We start from the raw sequence: 21,428 nt of genomic DNA on the forward strand, positions 1-21,428 counted from the left end.
TTATTTGGTGGGGGGTAGTGGCAGAGAGAGAGAGAGAGAGAGAGAGACAGGAAGAGAGAGAAGAGAGAGAGAACCTGACAGCACAGAGCCCAATACAGGGCTCCGTCCCAAGAACCGCAAGATCATGACCTGAGCTGAAACCACGAGTCATATGCTTAACCAACTGAGGCACCCTGGAGTCCCTCACCTTTCCTTTTTAAACAAGGATCATAGAGTAGTGCCAATCTCATGCCTGAAAGCACTGAAATTTGGATGGATTCTTTCCCCTCAGCCTCCCCCATCCACTGCACCTCAAAGCATCCCCTCCCTTCTACCTCTTGCTAGAGCACTTGATCCTAAACTTGGCCCAGAAAGACTGGTGGCATTGTGTAAAAAATTGCCCATCCAAGCTATTCAGAAACTCCACAGGCCAAACTGTTTTACATCATGGCAGAGCAACGAGATTAGTGTGAAAGACAGCCAGTGTTCCTGGAACAATGTTCTGATGTAGTTTTCAAAATGAGTCAGAGTTTCTGTGAGATGTGTGACTTAAAGAAGAAAAAAAAAACAACAACAAAGGCATTCTTTAAGATTTTGGCTTTTTTTTCCCCCTGAAACTCGTGAACATTAAGGGATATTTCTTCAGGAACCTGCTGTTATATTCCTCTAGATCTGGCAGATTGCAGCGGTCATGCTGGGAGAGTCCAGCTCTGCTGGCAGGAGGAGCCTTCTGATCACAGCTTGCCAAGTCAGGTCACCCAGACTGCTGTGGATCCCACGACTGACCTGTTGACCTTGACACCCTAATCCTTTTGCCCCCCGTTCATCCCCTGGCTTTCCAGTGGCTCAGTTTCTTATCTCATATTCCCTATATATTTTGGTCCCAGAAACTGCCAGGGGGCATCCTGGTTAGAATCCCCTGCCTTCCTGAAACCTTGATAGTTTCTCATTGCCAGTGGCCAGTTGATGTGCTGCTTAGGTAAATATTGTAGATAAAAGATTTAAACCACAGTATCATGACTCTTTAGTTGTGTTATTTTATTAGTTGTGTTATTTTGTCTGTTTACCTGTTATAAAAAATAGTTAATATTCTCTTTAAGGGTTGTTTAGTTTTTTAAAAAATACATTATGACAAACTGGAGATTATTTGTATGATGATGTTACTCAATTTCTGTATGCTTTTTTGAATAGAAGACTAAGAAGTAGAGTCACAGCCAGATCAGAGGAAGTTGGACACGTTATCCACGCCTTCACCTATAATCTGGGTGTGTTCATGGTTTTGTATATCCCACATGCATATGTCACTGGCTACATGCATAGAGGCTGAAAAAATACATGAGATGTACTGTGCTACACCTTGAACCCTCTTTGGATTTTTACCCTTATTCAATGTTTCATCTGTGTTCTCTAGATTAATCTCCCCAGTAGAGTATCTTCTTTCTGAATTTATTTGATTCTGTCATCTTTTACTCTTGCTTCTCTTCCTACCTCCTTATCTCTCATCCTTCTTACTTAATTCCTCTTCCTTTCTAGTCTGTCACCAGTGTTTTAACCTTGACTTCTTCCCCTTCCACTCTATTCCTAGTTATCTTTTCTTATTTTTTTTTTATTCCCAAAAGCCTCCAGTTTTCAACTAGGACTAATGATTCACAAATGTTTACCTTTTAAGTTTCCAACTTGTAGTTAAAACAGCCTGCTGGTCCTCTTCTCATAGATATATTATAGACTCTTCATACCCAAACTGAACAAAATGAAGCTGACTGTCTTCTTTTGCAACACTGCCATTTCTTCTTTGGTATTTAGCGTGGCTAACTGCATCATCATTCTAAATTGCCTGAGCTGGGAGCCAAAGACTGATCTTTGATACTGTACTTTCCCTCTTGTGCTATCTGTCACCATGTAATATTGCTTCCCTAACCCAAGCTACCATCATCTCTGCCTCAATAAGCAAGACAGACTACTTTTTGACCTCCTTATTTTCCTTCTCACTCTTCGGCACTTTGTTTTCCACTCAGCAGCCAAAGTCACATTTTTTTTTATTTCTCATGAAACTCATGTCATATAACTAGAGCCTGGAATCAGGGTCCCACTTTATCAGACCCTTTGCCTATCTTTTCCATTCTGTGTTAATATTCTCCCTCCTACACCCCATCTAACACCCCCCCCCCCCCGTTTAAGACTACTCCAGTTTGTAATGGCTTTTTGTTTATTAAAACTTACCTGGACTGTCCCCTCTACCCAGGGCAGCTGTACTTTCTCTTCCCATTTTTTCTTGGGACTCTCTTCCTCAGGTCTTCCCATGGTGACCTCCTTCTTAACATTCTGTTGTTCTCTGCTTAAACGTCACCTCATTAGAAAGGTGTTTCCTGATGAACATTCAACCCAAAGCAGCCTTGCATAAACACGCACACACCCCTCCCCCGCCCAGGCACTCTCTATTCCCATAAACCATTTTATTTTTATATCACCACCTGAAATCATCTTGTTTATTTATTTATTTATTTATTGGCTTCCACTACCCACTACAGTGTAAGCTCCATGAGAGTAGGAACCTTCATATGCCTTGCTTACTGTGGTATTCTAAGCACTTAGAACACAGCCAGGTATATAGTAGGTGTTCAATAAAAAAATAAGTAGATGCATTCATGTTTCTCAAGTATTTTCCATGTCTTCCCTCACTGTTCCTTTCTCATATCTACTTTAGATCTTCATGATTGCTCTTTTGGGCTTCGAAAAAGCTACCTGCTGATGTTCCTTTCCCTAATCTTCTTCCCTGCCAAAGCCCCCTATGCTTTGCTGCCTGGGTTATATTTTTATAACTCTTTATGCCATTCTTTTGCTGAACAAAGCAGCACTTTTATGACCAAATGCATTCTTCCAGGGGTGGGATAGTAGCAGCTGTAGCAGGAGGGAGGGTTTGCTCTGTTTACCAAAGAGTGAGATGTATTTTTGGAAGGGCAGGCTTCTTCATTGGTTGTTGCTGAATTTAAACCTGAGGACCAGGGTCAAATATCGACAGCTGCTTCCTCTCCATTAATTAGGCCCCACAACTTCTAAAAAGTATATATCTGTGCTTATGATGGTCCCATGACTTCAGTATGCATTTTAAATGGGAAGAGTTTGATCCCATATTTATTCAAGATAACCAGTTTTTTTATCTGTAAAAATAAGTGTCATATCTCCTTCCCTGGACACGGTGAGGATGCTCCTTGCATCGATTTATGACAGAGGAGGGTGATGAAATGGAAAGGAGGCAGAAAATTAGGTAGGGACCATTTATGTTGTTTTTTTTTTTTTTAATTCTTTCAATTCCTAGCCCATTGCTTATACACAGTAGGCATACAGTCAACCAATTTGAAATATTTGAGTATTAACATTTTTTATGCTTATGCTGTGCACTGGGGCATAAGAGTGAACAAAATAGAAATAATCCCAACTGTATTATAGGCTGGTAGAGGAAAAAGCTCTCAACTGATCATCATGCAAGTACATCATAATTAAAAATGGTGATATACTTGAAAACAAAACTACAAGTGCAACTATAAGTCAGCATATTTGTGGGTGGGTGCTATACAACCAGATGACTGCCTGCATTACTATCCTCTCTTTTATGGTAAGGTGAAGTGCAGTTGTCCACCATTGTGTCAATGCATAGCAGTTTTGCTGAGTCACTCATGCATGGATGTAGAAGTGGAGAGGAGCCAGAGTCTCATACAAATTCACCCCGTATTGAGGAAAACCTACTGTCAGGACACAGAACAAGAGCCCCTTAGATAACCATTCCTTTTACATCATACTTTTATGGTTGATTTCTTTTATGAACTGGTTGTTTCTTTTGTCCATGTATTTTTTGCCAAGTTTGAATGATGAAGATATTGGTAAATGAAAAATAAAAATGTTCACTGATTAAAATCAGGAAAAAAAGATGCAGATCTTGTAGTGTAGTGGTAGTGGTGGTGATCTGATAGGCCCTCTTATACGAATGCAGAAGTGAAGGACAAGAAAGAGTTATTCAAGTGAAGAACAGGAAATAGAGCAGGCAAAGAAAGGGAACAGCATTATATAGGTCCAGAGGCTAAACAGAAAAGAGTTTGGGATACATGAAGACATCTGATGAACCTAGAATATAGAGTCTGTGAGGCAGGATAGCTTAAGGTAGAGTTAGAGCCATTAGAAGAGACTAGATCATACATGGCTTTGCAGCTCTCCAGATTAGGGAATCAATGGCCTATCCTGTTCTGTGCATCCTTATCCTAATGTCTTGTCCCTGCCTCCTTGTTTAACCTATAAACCTTTTTATGGTCCTCCTATGTTTCTAGTCAGGACCATCGTGATTTCTTAAAACTTTCAGTTCTGCATTATTAAATATATTCCTTAGGGCTTGTATTTGTCTCTCAGTGCCCAAGCATTTTGCTGATGGGTTAAGAGGAGGAGAACACATTTCCTGGAGCTCAGATATCTCAGATCACTAGCTTAATCTATAATTCTGTTCCCACATGGAATTCAGCAAAAGTTAAATGCTCAGATGTGCTTCAGTTTATTTATAGAAAATTTTATATGGTACGTGACAAATTTGTCAAGCAGAAGTCAATAAGATGTAAAACAAATAATTATTTACCACTTTCCATAAAATAGAATAACCTTTTAGTCTCATATGGCCAAATCTAGGACTTGCACTTTGATTTTTTTTTTTAATTTTTAATTTTTTTTAATGTTTATTTTTGACAGAGAGAGACAGAGCATGAGCAGGGGAGGGGCAGAGAGAGAGGGAGACACAGAATCTGAAGCAGGCTCCAGGCTCTGAGCTGTCAGCACAGAGCCGTACATGGGGCTCGAACCCACAGACTGGGTGAGATCATGACCTCAGCTGAAGTCGGACGCTCAACCGGACTGAGCCACCCTGGCGCCCCTAGGACTTGCACTTTGAATGTGGCAGAAACATTTATGGCTTCTCTTTATAACAGACATTTACTGCAGTGATTTTCGTAATACATCCTGCAAGGAATATGTGAAAAGTTATGTCCCCTGACCTTTGTGTCCAACAAACATTTGCACAATGCCTCTCACACAGTAGGTGTCTAATAATAACAATACTGACATCCACCACCGCCCCCGCCAGCAGAGCAGAGTATATCTCTTAGGAAGGAGAGTTTTCTCCAGAACAAACGATAGGCCCTGAAGTTAGTGATGAATAATCTCTGTGTTCTATATACTGCTTGGAGAGAAAGAGGCTATAAAAGAGAGAAGAGAGCGCCAGTGGTTGTGAAAGTCTATAGCAGCATTATAGGTGCATATTCACCATAATGTGGCCATAAATCCAAATCATGCCACCGGTCATAAAAAAGATAACATGAAGGGAATAAAATCATAAAGGCGCCATATATTGAGCACTTACCATGTGTCAGATACTGTGCTAAGAATTAGCTCTAAGCTTCACAATGGCTCTGGCAGGCAGCTATTATCCTCTCTATCTTATGTGTAAGGGAAAGAAAGCATAGATGGGCCACATGAGCCTACAACCACACAGTTAATAAATGTTGGGGAAGTTTTAAACCTGGTCTGCCCAGCTCACACTCCAAACTTCGATTCGACCAAGGACACTTAATTTTTCAGAACAGTCTAGGCCATAGAGATCAGGGCTGATAAAAACAAAACAAAACAAAACAAAACAAAACAAAGCAAAACAAAACACAAACCTACTGTTAGATGCCAACTCAGGAGCTCATGTAATGACCTGACCTGTAAATCCCCAAAAGAGAGAGATTACTAGAATTAGCAGATTTCCTAAAGAACTCGAGTGACTAGTGCATCTGCTGCCATGGAAGTTGCTTCATACTTTTTTCAAAAATTCAATCAAGTGGCCTAAAATGTTATGAATCCCCTTTTCAAAAAATACTGTTATGTTTGATTCTGCTGTGTTCTATCAGTCTGATCTTTGAGCAAATGTCAAAGTGAATTGGTAGATTAGAGCAGGGTCAGCTCAAAGGAATGATGCCCAAGCCTTGTTAGAGAAGCTGACATGTAGTGGCTGTGTGACTTCATTATTTCCTTTAAGCTAGGACTTTATTAAATACCTGCCAAGGACAAGGCATTGTATGTGCTAAGGACACACTGACACATAAGAAAGACAATCTGCCTGTAAGGGCCCTCCTCTTCCTCCTTGGATTTTCAGGCTTAGCTCACTGTGCCTGGTCTCACAAGGGATCATTTCCAGTCCAATTGACTGGGAGATAGAAGGAGAACTTCATTCTGTACTACTTTTCCACCCTGATTTAGCAAAGTCTAATTTATTGCCTTGGAAGGTGATACAAAAACATTTCTTATACTCTCTGTTTGTTCAGTTGAATGTATGTTTTGGTAATTTGTGTTTTTTATATATGCCCTTTGGCAATTTAGGAAAAAAGATTGAACTCTAAGTTGATCACTTTGATCCAGGAATCGTGTGTGTTCACTGGCTATCATGTACAGCCCAGAGTCACTGACCCACTATCAGTAAAACATGCTTTGTGAAATGTTTTCTCAGAAATGGAGATGCATTTGCACAAATTGCTTCCCGTTCTTTTGGTGTCTCTTGTTGGCAGCAGCATGCATTTGTGTGAAAGCTGGCAGGGGTCAGGACACAGACTGTGGTCATGGACCTCAGCACAGCTAACTGGCATGTACAGGGATGAAATCTGCAACTTTTGCCTCATTAGCACCATGTCCCCTACTGAGTTAACCAGCCATAGGCAATTGGAGAACTCGGAAGGTTAATTCTTTCTGCCCATAGGTAGAGTTACAGCTCAATGGACTAAGCCCTTAAAATGTTATCACTCCAACCAGGAAATTTTAAGTGGAAAAAATGTCTGGTAGTACAAAAAGGTTAAACGAATTGAAAACAGGTCTAAAGCAGACTTGCAGTTTTCTCAAGAGTTGCATAAAATATTCTGTAACTTTTGCAGAGGTTATGACTTGAAACATGTTTCAACCATGTGATTACCAGGAACTATTAAAATAAATAGCACAAATAAGGCATTTAAATATAGATACTCACAGCTTCAAAACACAAGAGAAGAGGAAATGAAGCAGCTTTGTTTTTCTTACAAAAACACCCAGGTGACTTTATTTGGAATTTGAATAAATACCTCTTTATTCAAATAGAGAGGAAGGCTGCTAAGGCTAAAAAAAATGTCGATTATTTCCCCCTCAAGGGAGTCCTGCCCTGAGCTGATGTATCAGTATGAGGCAGTGCTCCTGCTAAATTACATACAAAGCAGGCAGAAGAGATGGGCTCTGAAGACACAGCCAAGGGACCACTGTCCGTGTAGCTTAAGATAAATGTCATGGCTTCACTTTGCACTTCTAAGGTTCCTGTGACCCCAAGTCACTATTCATTTTCAACAGGCGCTCTGGTCTTCCTCTCCTGGCTCCTGTGTTCGGAAGACACAGTGCATGTGGGAGGACAGGGAGGTCTCTCTCTGCGAGAGATCCCTCACGTGTGAAATGGGCACTAATATCGATGAACTGAACAGAGCCCTGGTCTCTGCCCTTGTTTAGGAGAGAAATAAAAAGTGAGTGCCCAAATGTCCTCTCTGCACAGAAAGGGAAAACCACAAACTCACTGGGGGTACAGCCAGACAAGGGAAAACCAGTAGGTCTTCAGCAGTTAGGCCAGAAAGGTGATGGCAAGAATTTGGCGCTTGAATAGGAATGTGCTATGGTGTCTTCCAATTCTTCCATTTTGGCTTGCTGGCAAAATGTAGCATAAAGAATAATTATTTGAAATAGCTAGGATTTCTTGAGCACTTACTGTGTGCTATCTGCTAGGTACTTGGAAAAGTCCATGTGATCTTTGCAGTAACGTAGTGATAAAAGCCAAAGAAAAATAGCCCGGAAGGGCAAGGCCGGATCCAAATGAGGAAGCCTGTCACACACTTCAGCCTTGCCCACAGTCTGTGTCTTCACTACAGTGTTCTTCAAAACAGCAGTGGAACTAGCAATCATGGTTCACAGTTAACTGGATAACTTGTAACTAGACACACACAGGGATTTTCACTGCCGAAGGAGGAAAACTTACTTGTGAGGAATAATTATCTGATGGTAAGACAGAATACAATATAAAGACTGTAATAGAAGAAATAATTATAGGTAAACATAAGTAATTTACCTATTCTGTTGTCTTCCGAGGTATATATGTGAAGTTACATAGAAATCCCAGAAGTATGGTGCTGAGAAATGGCCCTCTGAGCTCTTCTAGAATATGTTAGGGTCATGAAACAATACGGCAAAGTGTGTACATCCTTACCACATAATCAGTTCAAATGGTTGTTTTTGAAAAGTGTATTCTCTCATGTAACATTAAATCCTTTATCTAATTTAATTTGCAGAACTTCTTTCAAATAGTTAGCAACCTTCTAGATGAAGAAAACAAGGAAAAATGGGAGGATGCACAACAGGTAAGATTGGAGCTGTTTCAAAACCTAAAACAGAGTTGACTAAAGAAAGCTTTAAAAATATGTGAAGAGGGCCGCCTGGGTGGCTCAGTTGTTGGGCGACCCACTTTGGCTCAGGTCATGATCTCACAGTTTGTGAGTTCGAGCCCCGCGTCAGACTCTGTGCTGACAGCTCAGAGCCTGGAGCCTACTTCACCTTCTGTGTCTCTGTTCTCTCTACCCCTCCCTTGCTCACGCTCTGAGTCTCTCTGTCTCTCAATAATAAATAAACGTTAATTTTTTTTTTTAAATATGTGAAGAAACTAATGGTTTTCTGTTCCCAGAACATAAAAGGAGACTTTGATTAGACACTTAGAAGTCATCCTAGGTTGTGTTATACTAATTTTAGAGAAAATAAGTGATCTCTTCTATCCTAACAATTAATGGAATGAGTATTATGAATGTGAAAACACTGGACAGGTTTGAGTAATTTGTAACGTTGAGGCATCAGTACATAATAACTATATGCCTTACCAACCATAGTCTGTCCTATCTACAGACTATGGGAGAAAGAGCAAGTCCAAAAGCACATATTACAAACCAAACTGGGGGTATTGACAAGGAAAATCATTTACATTTACTATAGCACTATGTAGAGTCTGGATCAGACATGCAGATGTGCATTTGGATTCAAAGCCAAGAGTTGTAAAAATGAGTTATCATAAGAGAATTTGTATTCTGCTTTTTTTCTCTTTCTGCCATGCATGATCAGTGTAGCAAGTGACCCTATTGATTTAATTAGTGTTTTAAAATGCCTTTCAAAGCCATTTGTGCTATACTGATTTATGTGTGGTTAATAACACTTTTTTTCTAAATTACAAAAATAAGTGGGTTAGAGGTTAAGAAAGGGAAGATAAACATGTTTTTAAAAATACTGTGGAGATTTAATTTGACTATTTGAATTATTTAAGTTTTCTGATTGACTTTTGCTAACTCCAAGAAAACAATGTGATCTTGAAAATAAGAATATTTACTGAGATTCAAGTGAGCCATCTATCCCTTTCTCCCCTTATAATCATCTTCTGGGCCTTCAGGAGCAAAGCATGCCCTTTATTCCTGTATGATAGGGACTCTAAAAATAGTCCAGTGTGGGTCTAGCTCATTATCAGGTACAAATTCTGTGCTTCTGGCCATAAGAAAAAAAAAGATCACTCCTTAGTTTAAGACCCTGAATTTATCTTTTTCTGCTAGTTTGAATTATATATTTGTCCTTGGCTTTCTTCTAGAGGAGAGCCTCATTCACTCACTGTAAGGAAATAGTGTCTTTCCCTAGAATACAGCTGCAGAGACTAAGCACATCCTTCCAGAATGCTGGAGACTATTAATTATGGCTATATTTAGAACAAATATATAATACCCTTTTAAAAACAAGACTGCAATTCATTGGATCACATTATTTATTGTGAGGTCCCGACTTGAACAAATAATGAATGGTAGCACAACTTCTCTTCAATGGAAAATCCTGAATCCATAATCCATCTATTTACTTGTGATTTTGAGTTAGCTATGTCCTTATTTTTAAATTCTTCAGTAGTGATACTCTTTAATGACTTTTTAAAGGTAACTATTTGAAGCTTAAAAAAAAACTATTTTGTAGCTTTTACTAAAAGGTATTCCTTCAAATGCAGCCACGTGGGAAATGAGACTCCAGGTTGGTGGCACAAAGGTTGGACTCCATTTGTCACACATAGTTCATCTCAAATTTACCTGGTAATTGGGGTGACCACTTGCTAGTTAACTGGCTTTATCCAAAGAAAGAAAAAATAAACTTTTTCTATCTTCATGAAGGTAGTTTTACAACTTAGAGCAAGGTGCCTGCTGAAGTTACATTTACATAGAAACTGAGACAGAGGCCCTGTCTTATTTGTTATCACCTCTGTCTCTCTCTGAAAGACATCCCTGGGTCTTTAAGCTGGTAAGAGTCTATTTAGCTTTTTAAAAACATTTAAATACATTTCAAAGAGACAGAGAAAGAATTTATCAATTATTAGTTTTCAAAAGCAAATGCTTTAAGAAAGCGAATGAAAGATGTGGGGCTGGGAGAGGGAGTCTCTCATTTTCAGCAGGGAGAATTAAGCTTCTTATTTTAAATTTGTGTTTACCTTACATGACACACACTCATATACACCTACACAAAAATAGTAGAAAAAATATAGTAGTAGCAGAAAGCTTGGAGCTGATGGAAATTTCATGCAGATTTTTGGAATGAAGATGATGAACTCTTAGAATTCATATTTAATGATTGGAAACTAGTTAAGAAAGAACATCTCCCCCCAAATGTTTCCAATATTAAAAAATTTACAAGTATCTATGCCACAGATTTCTAAGTGTCATAGCCATTGTTCTTGTCTTCAAATATATGTGGGTGACTATACTATGCACCCTCAGTATCTGCATTTTAGCTGGGCACAGTCGACTTTACACACCACACCTGCTATTCGCCCTGCCCAATGTGTCTTCCTCCTACTCTGGTCCCCTTCTAGCTCTGACTGTATGTTTCTCTGCTAATCAGACTGTCTCTTACCCTTCTGCACTAGGCTTTGCAAAGATAAAGCCACTACAACTCTAATCCACTTAATTTTTTCATGCTTAGAAGTGGCAGTGGTACTGAATGGCTGAAAGAAATGAACCTAACTTCAAAAGACTTTTCTGCTCTAATGTGGTTATATAATGCAGGCTGACTTTATAAGCATTAGGGGTTACGCATACTAACAGTCATATGACCTTTTTTTAAATGGCCTTCACTTCCTACACATTATGAACTATTTCCAGAATCAGATTGTTTAGGAGAAAAACTCCTCTGTTTGCAATGCGTGAGGTGGCATGGTGTTGGGTTTGCTTTGTATATATACAAGGGAAGCACCAACACTAGCACTATTATCATGATCCTGAAATTATTGCTAACATTGCTATTCATATCATGGCTATTACAGCTATGGAAGTGAATGCCCCTCCCAAGACTGAATGAACTTAATAGTTTGTAAACATCTTCACGATGACAATAATAATTGTGTTTTCTTCCAATGTCCATCATATAGATGCTAAGTAAAAAAAGGCAAAAAGCCTCAAGATTTCAGTGTTTGTTCTATGTCATAATTAGGTGAGGAAAAGATCCCATCAAAAGTAAGGACAGACAATTTCCAAGTATACAATCTGTTAGATATTTTTAGTTTCCTTAGACTTATGGGAGATTAATCACTGCATCATATCACTGTCGAAGCTCTTGCCGTGTGACACCTGGTATCATTCTCAGCCCGTGGTTCAAAAACACAACTGTTGCCAGGTGCAGAATTTTCTTCAAGTAAAACAGAGTTCATTTATGACCTCATTATGTAGTTTTTGTTATTCCTGTTACATATTCTACTATATAGACTTTTTATTCCTTCTAACCCTTGCTTATTTTTGTAGATTTATCCTGGCTCTATAGAATTAATGCAGGTGATTGAAGATTTTATACACATTGTTGGAATGGGGATGATGGACTTTCAGAATTCATACTTAATGACTGGAAATGTAGGTAAGAAATAAGATTGTTTCCCAAAATCTTACTGAAATAAAAACTAATTGCAAGTATCTGAGCCATACATTTCTAAGTGTAATATCCATTGCTCATATCTTCAGGTATATGTAAGTAATGTGTTATGGATACTTGGTGTATGATTTTTAGATAGACCCAACCGCATATACATTATACACAGATGGACACACATTTGCATGGGTTCATATATAGCGTTTACCTTGTGTTTATCTGTACATGTATACATAAAGGAGATTATGTGTCCTTTTCTTCCAATTGCCAAATATTCATTGCTATCCAACCTAATGTTGAAAATACATAATACATATTGTGTGTTTTGTTAAAAAAGTGAGTCTTCGTAATCTTCATACGTTGTTGATGAGGATGCCAGGTTACTTTTTAGCTAGCTGTCCCAATGAAGTAGTGAATCAGCATGGGTTGTGGAATACCTGTAAGGATCAAGGTCATGGTGCTGTTGGTGCTGCTGCAGTTTTTCTGAGTAACTTCTAGGACACAGTGGATCTGTCAGGTCCCTCTGTAGTGGATTCTGTGATGCCAGAGAAATGAAGACATATTTCTTCCTTTAGTTGCTTTTAAATTGTCTCTAATAGGGAAGAATTACACAGAGAAGCAAAACCTGCACACACTTTCATGGTGTAACAATTACCTTGAGCCAACAGCAGTTATGCTAACCAAATGGCAGATCACTCTCTATAGTGAAAAAAACAAAAAAACGGCAAGAGCAAAGAAACAGTATTCTTAAATATTGTACACATTGAGTTGATATAGGTTTACAGTTTTCTCATTTCTTTAAAGCTTCCTCTCATAATATTGCTGTGATTCAGACTTTCTGTCATTTGTCATGCTTTAGTAGTCTTCACATAAAGACCACTGAGATGTAGATAATTATGTGTTTAAATAAACATATCTTACCTCAGATTCTTATTCATGGTATATTTAATTTTTAGTTTCTGGATCAGGAAGACACCTAACTTGGTAGAGGGATTAACTAGGGGAGTACAACTAGTACAGGTCACACAAACACACACATGTATATAAGATATATGTATCATTCATATATATATATATATATATATATATATATATATATATGAATAAGGATTTTGCTGGTTTACTTTACACTTGATTTCTTCTGAAGGTACTTTAGCCCTATAGGGACTTGTATGATCCTAAGATATTTTCCATCAGGATAACCTCAAATTGTAGTGGATAATAGCTAATTACTGGTAATATTATTTAGTTGAGGAAGGCCTATGCAATTCCTTAAAGGAGCCATTTCCATGCCCATATACCATCTTCATGCAGTGTAAGGCCTTACGGTTAGATTATGTCTTAATACGCTTTCTGAGTCAGTTTGAGGGCCCAGATTTATCATCTGAGTAGGGGTTTAGCAGCTTGTTCTGGCTCAGAAATGGAGTGAACTGTCCCTTGTTCTAAGCAATGAGGGATGAGAAGAAAAAGGGACCAAAAATAGTATGTTTGTTGTAGGATAAATTCAGAAATCGGAAAAAGTCCAAATTAAACGTCTATTCCAAAAGTGGCTGAACAAAGAGAGGAAAGATCAACCCTGTAGGAAAAGGGATAGTGTATCGGGTTCTGGGTTTTTGGGCACATAGAAGGAAGAACTAGAGAGATTCTGGAGATGCTGGTCATTCAAGGTGGAGCCATTCTCCAAAGAGATTCCTGACTTCTGTGGCAAGGGGGACCCGTGAAATCTGCTCTGGCAAATTAGCCCATTCTCAAAGTCATTTGCAAGAAAAACTAAGCGGAAAACACACAGAGGTATTGTTTCTTTAATTCTTTTTTTGTAAATGTTAACATCTAATTCTTAAAGGCATTGCTCGTTAAAAGTATCAGATTGATACATGGCATTTGTTCAGTTTGGAAAAACCTATAATAGAAGCAATGCCAATCTCAGAGTCTAGTAAACTTAGATTCAGACTTAAAGGACACTGAATAACAGAATGAATTTTTTTTATAGTACTAGTATAATTGACTATGGAGATTAAATGATTTATGAACACTTATTACTCTTTTTAAATTTTTTTTAAAGTTTATCCATCTTTGAGAGAGAGGGAGAGACAGAGCATGAGCAGGGGAGGGGCAGAGAGAGAGGGAGACACAGAATTCAAAGCAGGCTCCAGGCTCTGAACTGTCAGCACAGAGCCCGACACGGGGCTCAAACTCAGGAACCGCTAGATCATGACCCTCAGGTCATGACCCGAAGCCAGACACCTAGCCGACTGAGCCACCTAGGCGCCCCTAACACTTATTACTCTTTACCTGTCTTTTGACTTACCAAAATTACATATTTGAAAACTTTGTGTATTATTTTTTGCATTAAGATTCTGTTATATAGGTTTGGCTACTTCCTTTACCATCACTAAACTTAAAAAGTGTCTTAAGCATAGTAACCCAAAGCAATTAAGTACTGCAAATAAAGCCAGTATTGTCCTGTACTGTCTTTAATCTTGTATAAGAACAGTATGATTTGGCCTTCTGGTCATTTATGTGGAATTAATTACATTTTTTTAAAAAGGTTATATTCTGTATAACATTATTATACTAGCTAAAAGAGATCTTATTTATTATTGATTTCCTCCCAATACTAGCCCAGAGACTGTCTTATTGTAGTTTGATGACTAGAAGGTTATTCTCAATAATATTTTGGAATTTTTCCAAAGTGTATGCATATATTAGTCAGGTTCTCCAGAAAAACAGAGCCCCTAAGATATAAGTAGGTATACAGAAAGAGATTTATTTTGGGGATATTGGCTTATACAATTATGGAGGCTGAGAAGACCCGCCACCTGTTGTCTGAAAGCTGGAGGCCAGGCAAGCTGATTAGGTAGTTCCAGTCCAAACCTGAAAGTCCAAGAACCAGGAGCACCAATGTGCCAGGGCAGGAGAAGATGGATGCCTCTCCTCAAGCAAAGAGCATTCATCCTTTGCCTTTTTCGTTCTATTCAGCTCTCAGTGGATCACATGATGCCTGCCTGCATTGGTGAGGCAGATCTTCTTTACTCAGTCTACTGATTCAAATGCTAATCTCTTCCAGTAATACCCTCATAGATACATCCTGAAATAATGTTATGCCAGTTATCTGGGCATCTGTTAGCCCAGTGATATTAATACATAAAATTAACCATCACAATCCACAAGTATCAAATTGGATAATATAGATAATAGTTACTTATTCTACATGTTCTTCATGTTATCCAATTTGATGCTAATATATATAAAATATGATGACACTGTTTTGTCTTATATATCCAATGATTTGGAGAAGGACACACATAGAGAATAATTTACAGTAGCAAAGTGTGAAATGTATGAGTTGTCATTCATTTGTCTTACATCCTAAGTCCAAATATTAATTACCCAACATGGAACTCATTATACTGAGCATACACACACGTACACACACATTCAATGCACATACACGCTCTTGTGTGTGCACATATAAACGCACATGTACCCACAGCTTGTGAGTAATAAATAGAGAATAGGTAACTAAGAAAGGTTGCTTATTCCTTAGGGCCATTTTCTTCAGGGTATGTTGGATTAGGACTACTTAAAGAACCATAAGAGATCATCATATCTTTTAAAGAGATTGTTTTTTTTTTTCCGTAAAGCCCACATACATAGCCACCTCACTTTTCTGGGCTATAGATACGTTCCTGAAGAGAGACAGAGTTGAAAAGCCAAAACTAAATATCATAAAGACCATACAGTGTAATAAGAGTGACTCAGAACCTTGCTGATAGCCTATTGTATTTAAACTTTGAATATAGTTTCAGAATTCTGTTTTCTGGTTCTCAGGTTAGGTAAAATGAGCTGGAAGCAGAGACAGTGCTATTAGAGGCACATACGTAGTAAATATAAAAGCTGAAAGGCTGGGGCACCTGGGTGGCGCAGTCGGTTAAGCGTCCGACTTCAGCCAGGTCACGATCTCGCGGTGCGTGAGTTCGACCCCCGCGTCAGGCTCTGGGCTGATGGCTCAGAGCCTGGAGCCTGTTTCCGATTCTGTGTCTCCCTCTCTCTCTGCCCCTCCCCCGTTCATGCTCTGTCTCTCTCTGTCCCCCAAAAAATAAATAAACGTTAAAAAAAAATTAAAAAAAAAAGCTGAAAGGCTGAAATAATAAAGACAAAGCTGTACTGAAAGAATATAGCAGAGTATGGAACCTGTCATATAGGAACAAACTCTTTCCTCCCCTTTGAGAACATTAGTTTGAAAACTTAGTGTAATAATTTATGTCTAAAATCATGGCCTTTATTCATCAAGATAAAAGTGCCTATAATCTGGTTAAGATAGAAAGAAAATGGGTGACATTTCTTGGAAAGATTTTCTTCAAAATTAGTTCTAATGAAAAATTTTGAAGTTTCTTTTTCCTGAAAAATGTCCCTATCTATATCAGTTGTTGATAAATGAAATGCTATTATATGGTAAAAATCCATGAACATTTTGGTATAAATGCATGCATGTTTATTTTTGGAGGGAGCAGGCCCATGGCTTTGATCAGTTTATCAAAAGACTTAAAAGTTTAATACAAAGCTTGAAAAATATATTCTATGAACAAAGATGTTAAACAAGCTAATATACTTATAAAATAATTGAGCTTAAATAGAATATTTATTTGTCATATTCACATATGAATGTGACATTCAAAATAGACATGATAATTATAATAAGTGAAAGTTAATGAACACTTACTAGTAGCTTATATAATTATATAATGAATATCTGAATGAATAAATATGAAAAATCGATATGGTGCACAGATATTCCAATTAGCAATAGGTCTTTTGTTGCAAAACTGTATTCTAAATGGTCTAAATATGCTGTATAGGTATAGGTTTTTGTTTCAGTAAAAGACAAGTTGTCTATGTATTTTTTAAAATATGATTGTTGTCAATTAGATCAGAGGGACTATATCTTAATATTATCCAATAGGAGTTAAAGTTAGTTTTCTTCAACAAAAATATTCTTTGAAGAGTTGTTTAAACATACTTTTTGTTTTTCCTCTGTAAATATTTTCTCTTCAATCCCTTGCAGCTCAGTGTTTCCCTTATCACTTCCCTGAAACTTCTTTTCAGAAAAGCTTTCTGGAAACTCCCAATCGCCAAATTAAATCTCCTCCCATATTTCAACCTTCATCTCCTCTGTGCCTTGCTAACCACTCTTTCTTGAAACTGTTCATTCTTTTACCATTTTTATGTTTGTTAGAGTATAAAATAGAATCAAAGGATAGCAATCAGACTCATGATTCAGAAATATTTAGATTTTTTGGAGGCAGTAACATAAAACAAAGAAGGTGAAGCACTGAAAGGGGGGAAAAGTACATTATTTGAGGGCTAGCTGTTTGCTGTTCCAAAGGCAGAATAGAATGTATGAGATATGGGGCACCTGGGTGGCTCAGTAGGTTACAATCTGACTCTTGATTTCAGCTCAGTTCATGATCTCACATAATTAGAGCCATGGGGCATGTGCATGGATTTCCATCGTTCTGAAAACTTGTCTAAACCTTTAGCAAAATGAGGTTTATTATTATTATTATTATTATTATTATTATGCTTTTAGCCATCAATTTTCCACAATAACTTCAGGTAGCATATATTTACTTTATGTATTGGTAAGAATAAACTATTCTTTAGAAGCTAATTGTTTTAGTTTTGGACTTAGAACTTGAATTGTATAGGGGCACCTGGGGTGGCTCAGTTGGTTAAGCATCCGACTTCAGCTCAGGTCATGATCTTGCAGTTCATGAGTTCAAGCAGCTCGTCGGGCTCTGTGCTGACAGCTCAGAGCCTGGAGCCTGCTTTGGATTCTGTGTCCTTGTCTCTCTCTGCCCCTTGCCCGCTCATTCTCTCTCTCTCTCTCTCTCTCTCTCTCTCTCTATCTCTCTCTCTCTCTCTCAAAAATAAATAAACATTTAGAAAAATTAAAAAAGAAAGAACTTGAATTGTACTCATCAAATTGAATTCAAGGAAGATTGGTGATGTGTTACATAGTGCTAGCCCACTGATTCTATTCGTTAAAATCAAAAGAAAATTACCTCTTAGTATAAGCAAAACCTTCCCTGTTTATAAATTACTAATCTTCTGGCCTACAAAGGGATTGCAGCCTCATTTTGGACATAAAAGAATTACATAAATAAATAAAATACACTTTGGTATGCGTCATACAAAACAAATGCACAGAGATCCCTTATAAGAGATGTTGTTCTCTTTTAAGGATCTAGAAAACTCAGAGAAGGAAGCATTTAGTGTAGATTTTGAAGAATGACTGGATTGTTGAGAGTTCAACATGAAAAGAGTGAGTGGCAAAGAGATGCTTCCATTCCAGAACAGTCTTTTAGCAAAAATAGTATAGAGTTGTCAGAGTTGAGATTGTACTTAGCAGATAAGTGGTTTATGTTGATAAAAACACGTATGCATGGAAGTAAAGAAAAATGAAATAAAATTGGAGAAGCATGCGGAGACATGGTGTAGGATAGTTCTAAATTCTAAAGACAACAGGGAGCTAACCAAAGCTTGAACTGATGAGAACTGTGCTTGGTAAGACATTATGTTAGAGCAGAAATAGGATTATTTTTTGACTGAGAAAAACTTTAAACATGAAAATTGGAATGCCTTTTACAATCCATGCAAGAGATAATGAAGACTTGAGTTAGTGGTAGTGAGAATAGAAACCAAATCATGGTTATGAATTGAGACTCTGAGGTACAAATGATAATATTTCATACCTTAAGGTGTCAGAAAGAAAGGAGTAATTGAGATTATATTTATCCAACAGATATTTGAGTGTCTTTCACATATTAATGTATAGATGCAGGTGTAACCCTCAAGTGAAAAAATGAAATGTGGCCTTGGGCTTTAGTAGAGAAGTCAAATTTATGGTATGCATGTGAAAATAAACTGCATAAAAGTAACAGCTGAAGCGATAAAACTTTCTTTCAACTATCAAGACAGTAGTAAGAAAGGAAAGATATAAGGTGATGCCTTTATTAAAAACAAAAAACTTATAACTACATGTGTTTACATGTAGTTACATGTGGATACTGAAAAATTTATTATGAGATATCAAATAATTATGTACACCTGAAGCTACTACAATGTTTTATGTCAATTATATATCAATTAAAGTTCCCTGTATATGGCTATGGAGTGCCCTTTAGGATAAATTATTACCTGAAAATACAAGTATTTACAGTAGTAAGCCAGATTAATAAATATATTTTGTGTTCAAATAAAATTTAGATGTTATACTAGAAGGTTGATGTAAGTTACAGAACAAAAATAAATGCTGAGGAAAAAAAGCATAATCATAGCAGGTGTCAGAGTCAGAATAGTCAGAGGTAGTAGGTACAAAGAATCCCAGATAGGGCAGAATAAGATCAGTGACCTGTAATTAATAGAAGAGAGAATATTTCAAAATGAACTCCAGTTAGTATCAATTGCTAATCAAGATCAGAATATTAAGAGTTAAGAAAAATCTCATGTGATCGCTGATGATATAACTTAAAAGTTTTCCAGGAAAAGTGCAGACACAATGAACAGGCTCTAAATTTCTGAACTCTTTAGCTGCTTTCAATGGATTACAACCTTGGCATTTTGATACAATTATCTCGAAGGATTTACTTGGCATAGATGAATGTTGAGACACCCACTAACTGCTGTCTCACAACTGTTCCTTAGGAACTATTCAAAGTTGACAGTATTAGATAAAAAGGGAGTATTTTTAGGCTAATAATATTTCAAAATAAAGAATGTTCTAATTATTAGCTGTAAGGAATTTCAAAAGTTGCCCCTATATACAAACCCTAAGAGATATGAGTCTGGAGAGTATAGTTTCAGTTCTTTCCCAGTAATCCAGTAAGGCCAGTGTCTTGAAAACATTAAAGTTAAGACATTTTTCTTTGCCAAGCTAAATATCACTGTCTATTCTTGGTTTAGAAACATGAAATACTGGGCTTTTCAGAATGAACATTCACACTTGATATTTTCTGAAATTGAATCCAAATTCAATCTGAAGAGTGGCATAATACAATTGTGACATCTCTTTTCTCTCTGCAATGCTGTCTCATCAACATCACATCTATGTTATTTCTTACACTCACTGGTAAATTTAATCATTTCTTTGGTAGAATATCTTATATTCAGTTGAAAAACCAACCTTCAATCTGACGATGAATTACAAAATAAAGTGGCTTCCCATTTCTAGCCTTATTTTTCTTGCCATTACTGCTTGGGTTTGTGGTTCATACATCTCCATCGCTTGTTTAACTTTCTTTCTTTAAAAATCAGACATTTGCAGTCAGTTGACACCAAGCCTGAGCAACACACAATTCACCATCTTTTTTTGCTTGTTATCTGTAGCACCTAATGTTGGTTCAGTCTGCTAGACTTGAGTCTGAAAGCGTCAGATTCTACCTCGCCTTCTTTCTGGCTTTTTATCGCTCTTTCTTGCTAGACATGTGAAGCAAGTAGTGTGTCTTTATGTAGATCACAAAGGAAAAACTAAAAATATTTGGCTTTTTTTTTCACCTCTTTTTGTCTTTTCTTTTTAAAATGGTACTAGCATACTGGCTCCCTTGAGAAAATAAATAGTTCAAACACTGTTTTGAACTATGACTTGGAATGATATGCAGCACTGTGTGTTCTTTGATTACTTCTCATTTAATAGAAATTATCTGAGAGTATTTCCTATGATCTGTTTATTCCGAATGTCTGGGAATGGAAGCGCTGGGGAGGTTATTGAGACAGCCCATATCAGACCCCTCTAGTATCAAGCGGGACATACTGCTTAAGGGCTCCTTTCCACCCAACTGAGAACTCTATTTTAGGTGCTTCCTAATGTCATTATAATAGACTGCTAATGATTCACAGATTTATTTGGCTTAAGGGGTCTTAGACATCTATTCAACCAATACATGCCATGTTCTGTTCTATGTTCTGAGAATTTCTCAGGGAACAAATCAGACAACACTCTTGCTCTCATGAAACTTATGTTTTATAGCAGAGACAGATGTCAGACAAGTACCATCTAACATGCCCAGTGGTTATAAGTGATATGAAAAGAAATACAGTAATCCATTATGTTAAAGGGATAGAGCATGAAGAGAAGAGTCATTTTCGTCAGGATGCTCAGAGAAGACCTCTAATCAAAGTAGCGATATTTGAATACAGACCTGAATGCCTTGAGAGCATGAAACACGGTGATATGTGGGGTCAAAACATTTCAAGCAGAACAAGTACAAGGTATTCATGTATCCATGTGCCCGATATGTTAGAGGCATTAAAGGAGCTGGTGGTGGAGTGGCTGAGTGGGGTACGGGAGAGGAAATGAAGTCAGGAAAGGAGTGGAGAGCCAGCTTGTGGAAGGCATATGAATATAGGTCTTAATGAGATGAAAAACCATTGAAAGATGTGGACAGAAA

General features: G+C 37.6%; 1 protein-coding gene across 3 annotated transcripts in view; it reads left to right on the forward strand.

Moving 5' to 3' along the window:
• The window catches only part of ADGRB3 (adhesion G protein-coupled receptor B3), a 724,938-nt gene that overhangs the window by 371,884 nt on the left and 331,626 nt on the right, over window positions 1–21,428 (forward strand). For all 3 annotated transcript variants that reach the window (XM_047860848.1, XM_047860847.1, XM_047860849.1), the window contains 2 exons: window positions 8,346–8,414; window positions 11,859–11,967. In XM_047860848.1, coding sequence (XP_047716804.1) covers window positions 8,346–8,414; window positions 11,859–11,967 — 178 coding nt within the window. The remainder of the gene's footprint in view (window positions 1–8,345; window positions 8,415–11,858; window positions 11,968–21,428) is intronic.

This window comes from Prionailurus viverrinus, chromosome B2 (genome assembly GCF_022837055.1).
Source record: "Prionailurus viverrinus isolate Anna chromosome B2, UM_Priviv_1.0, whole genome shotgun sequence".
Lineage (NCBI taxonomy): Eukaryota > Metazoa > Chordata > Mammalia > Carnivora > Felidae > Prionailurus > Prionailurus viverrinus.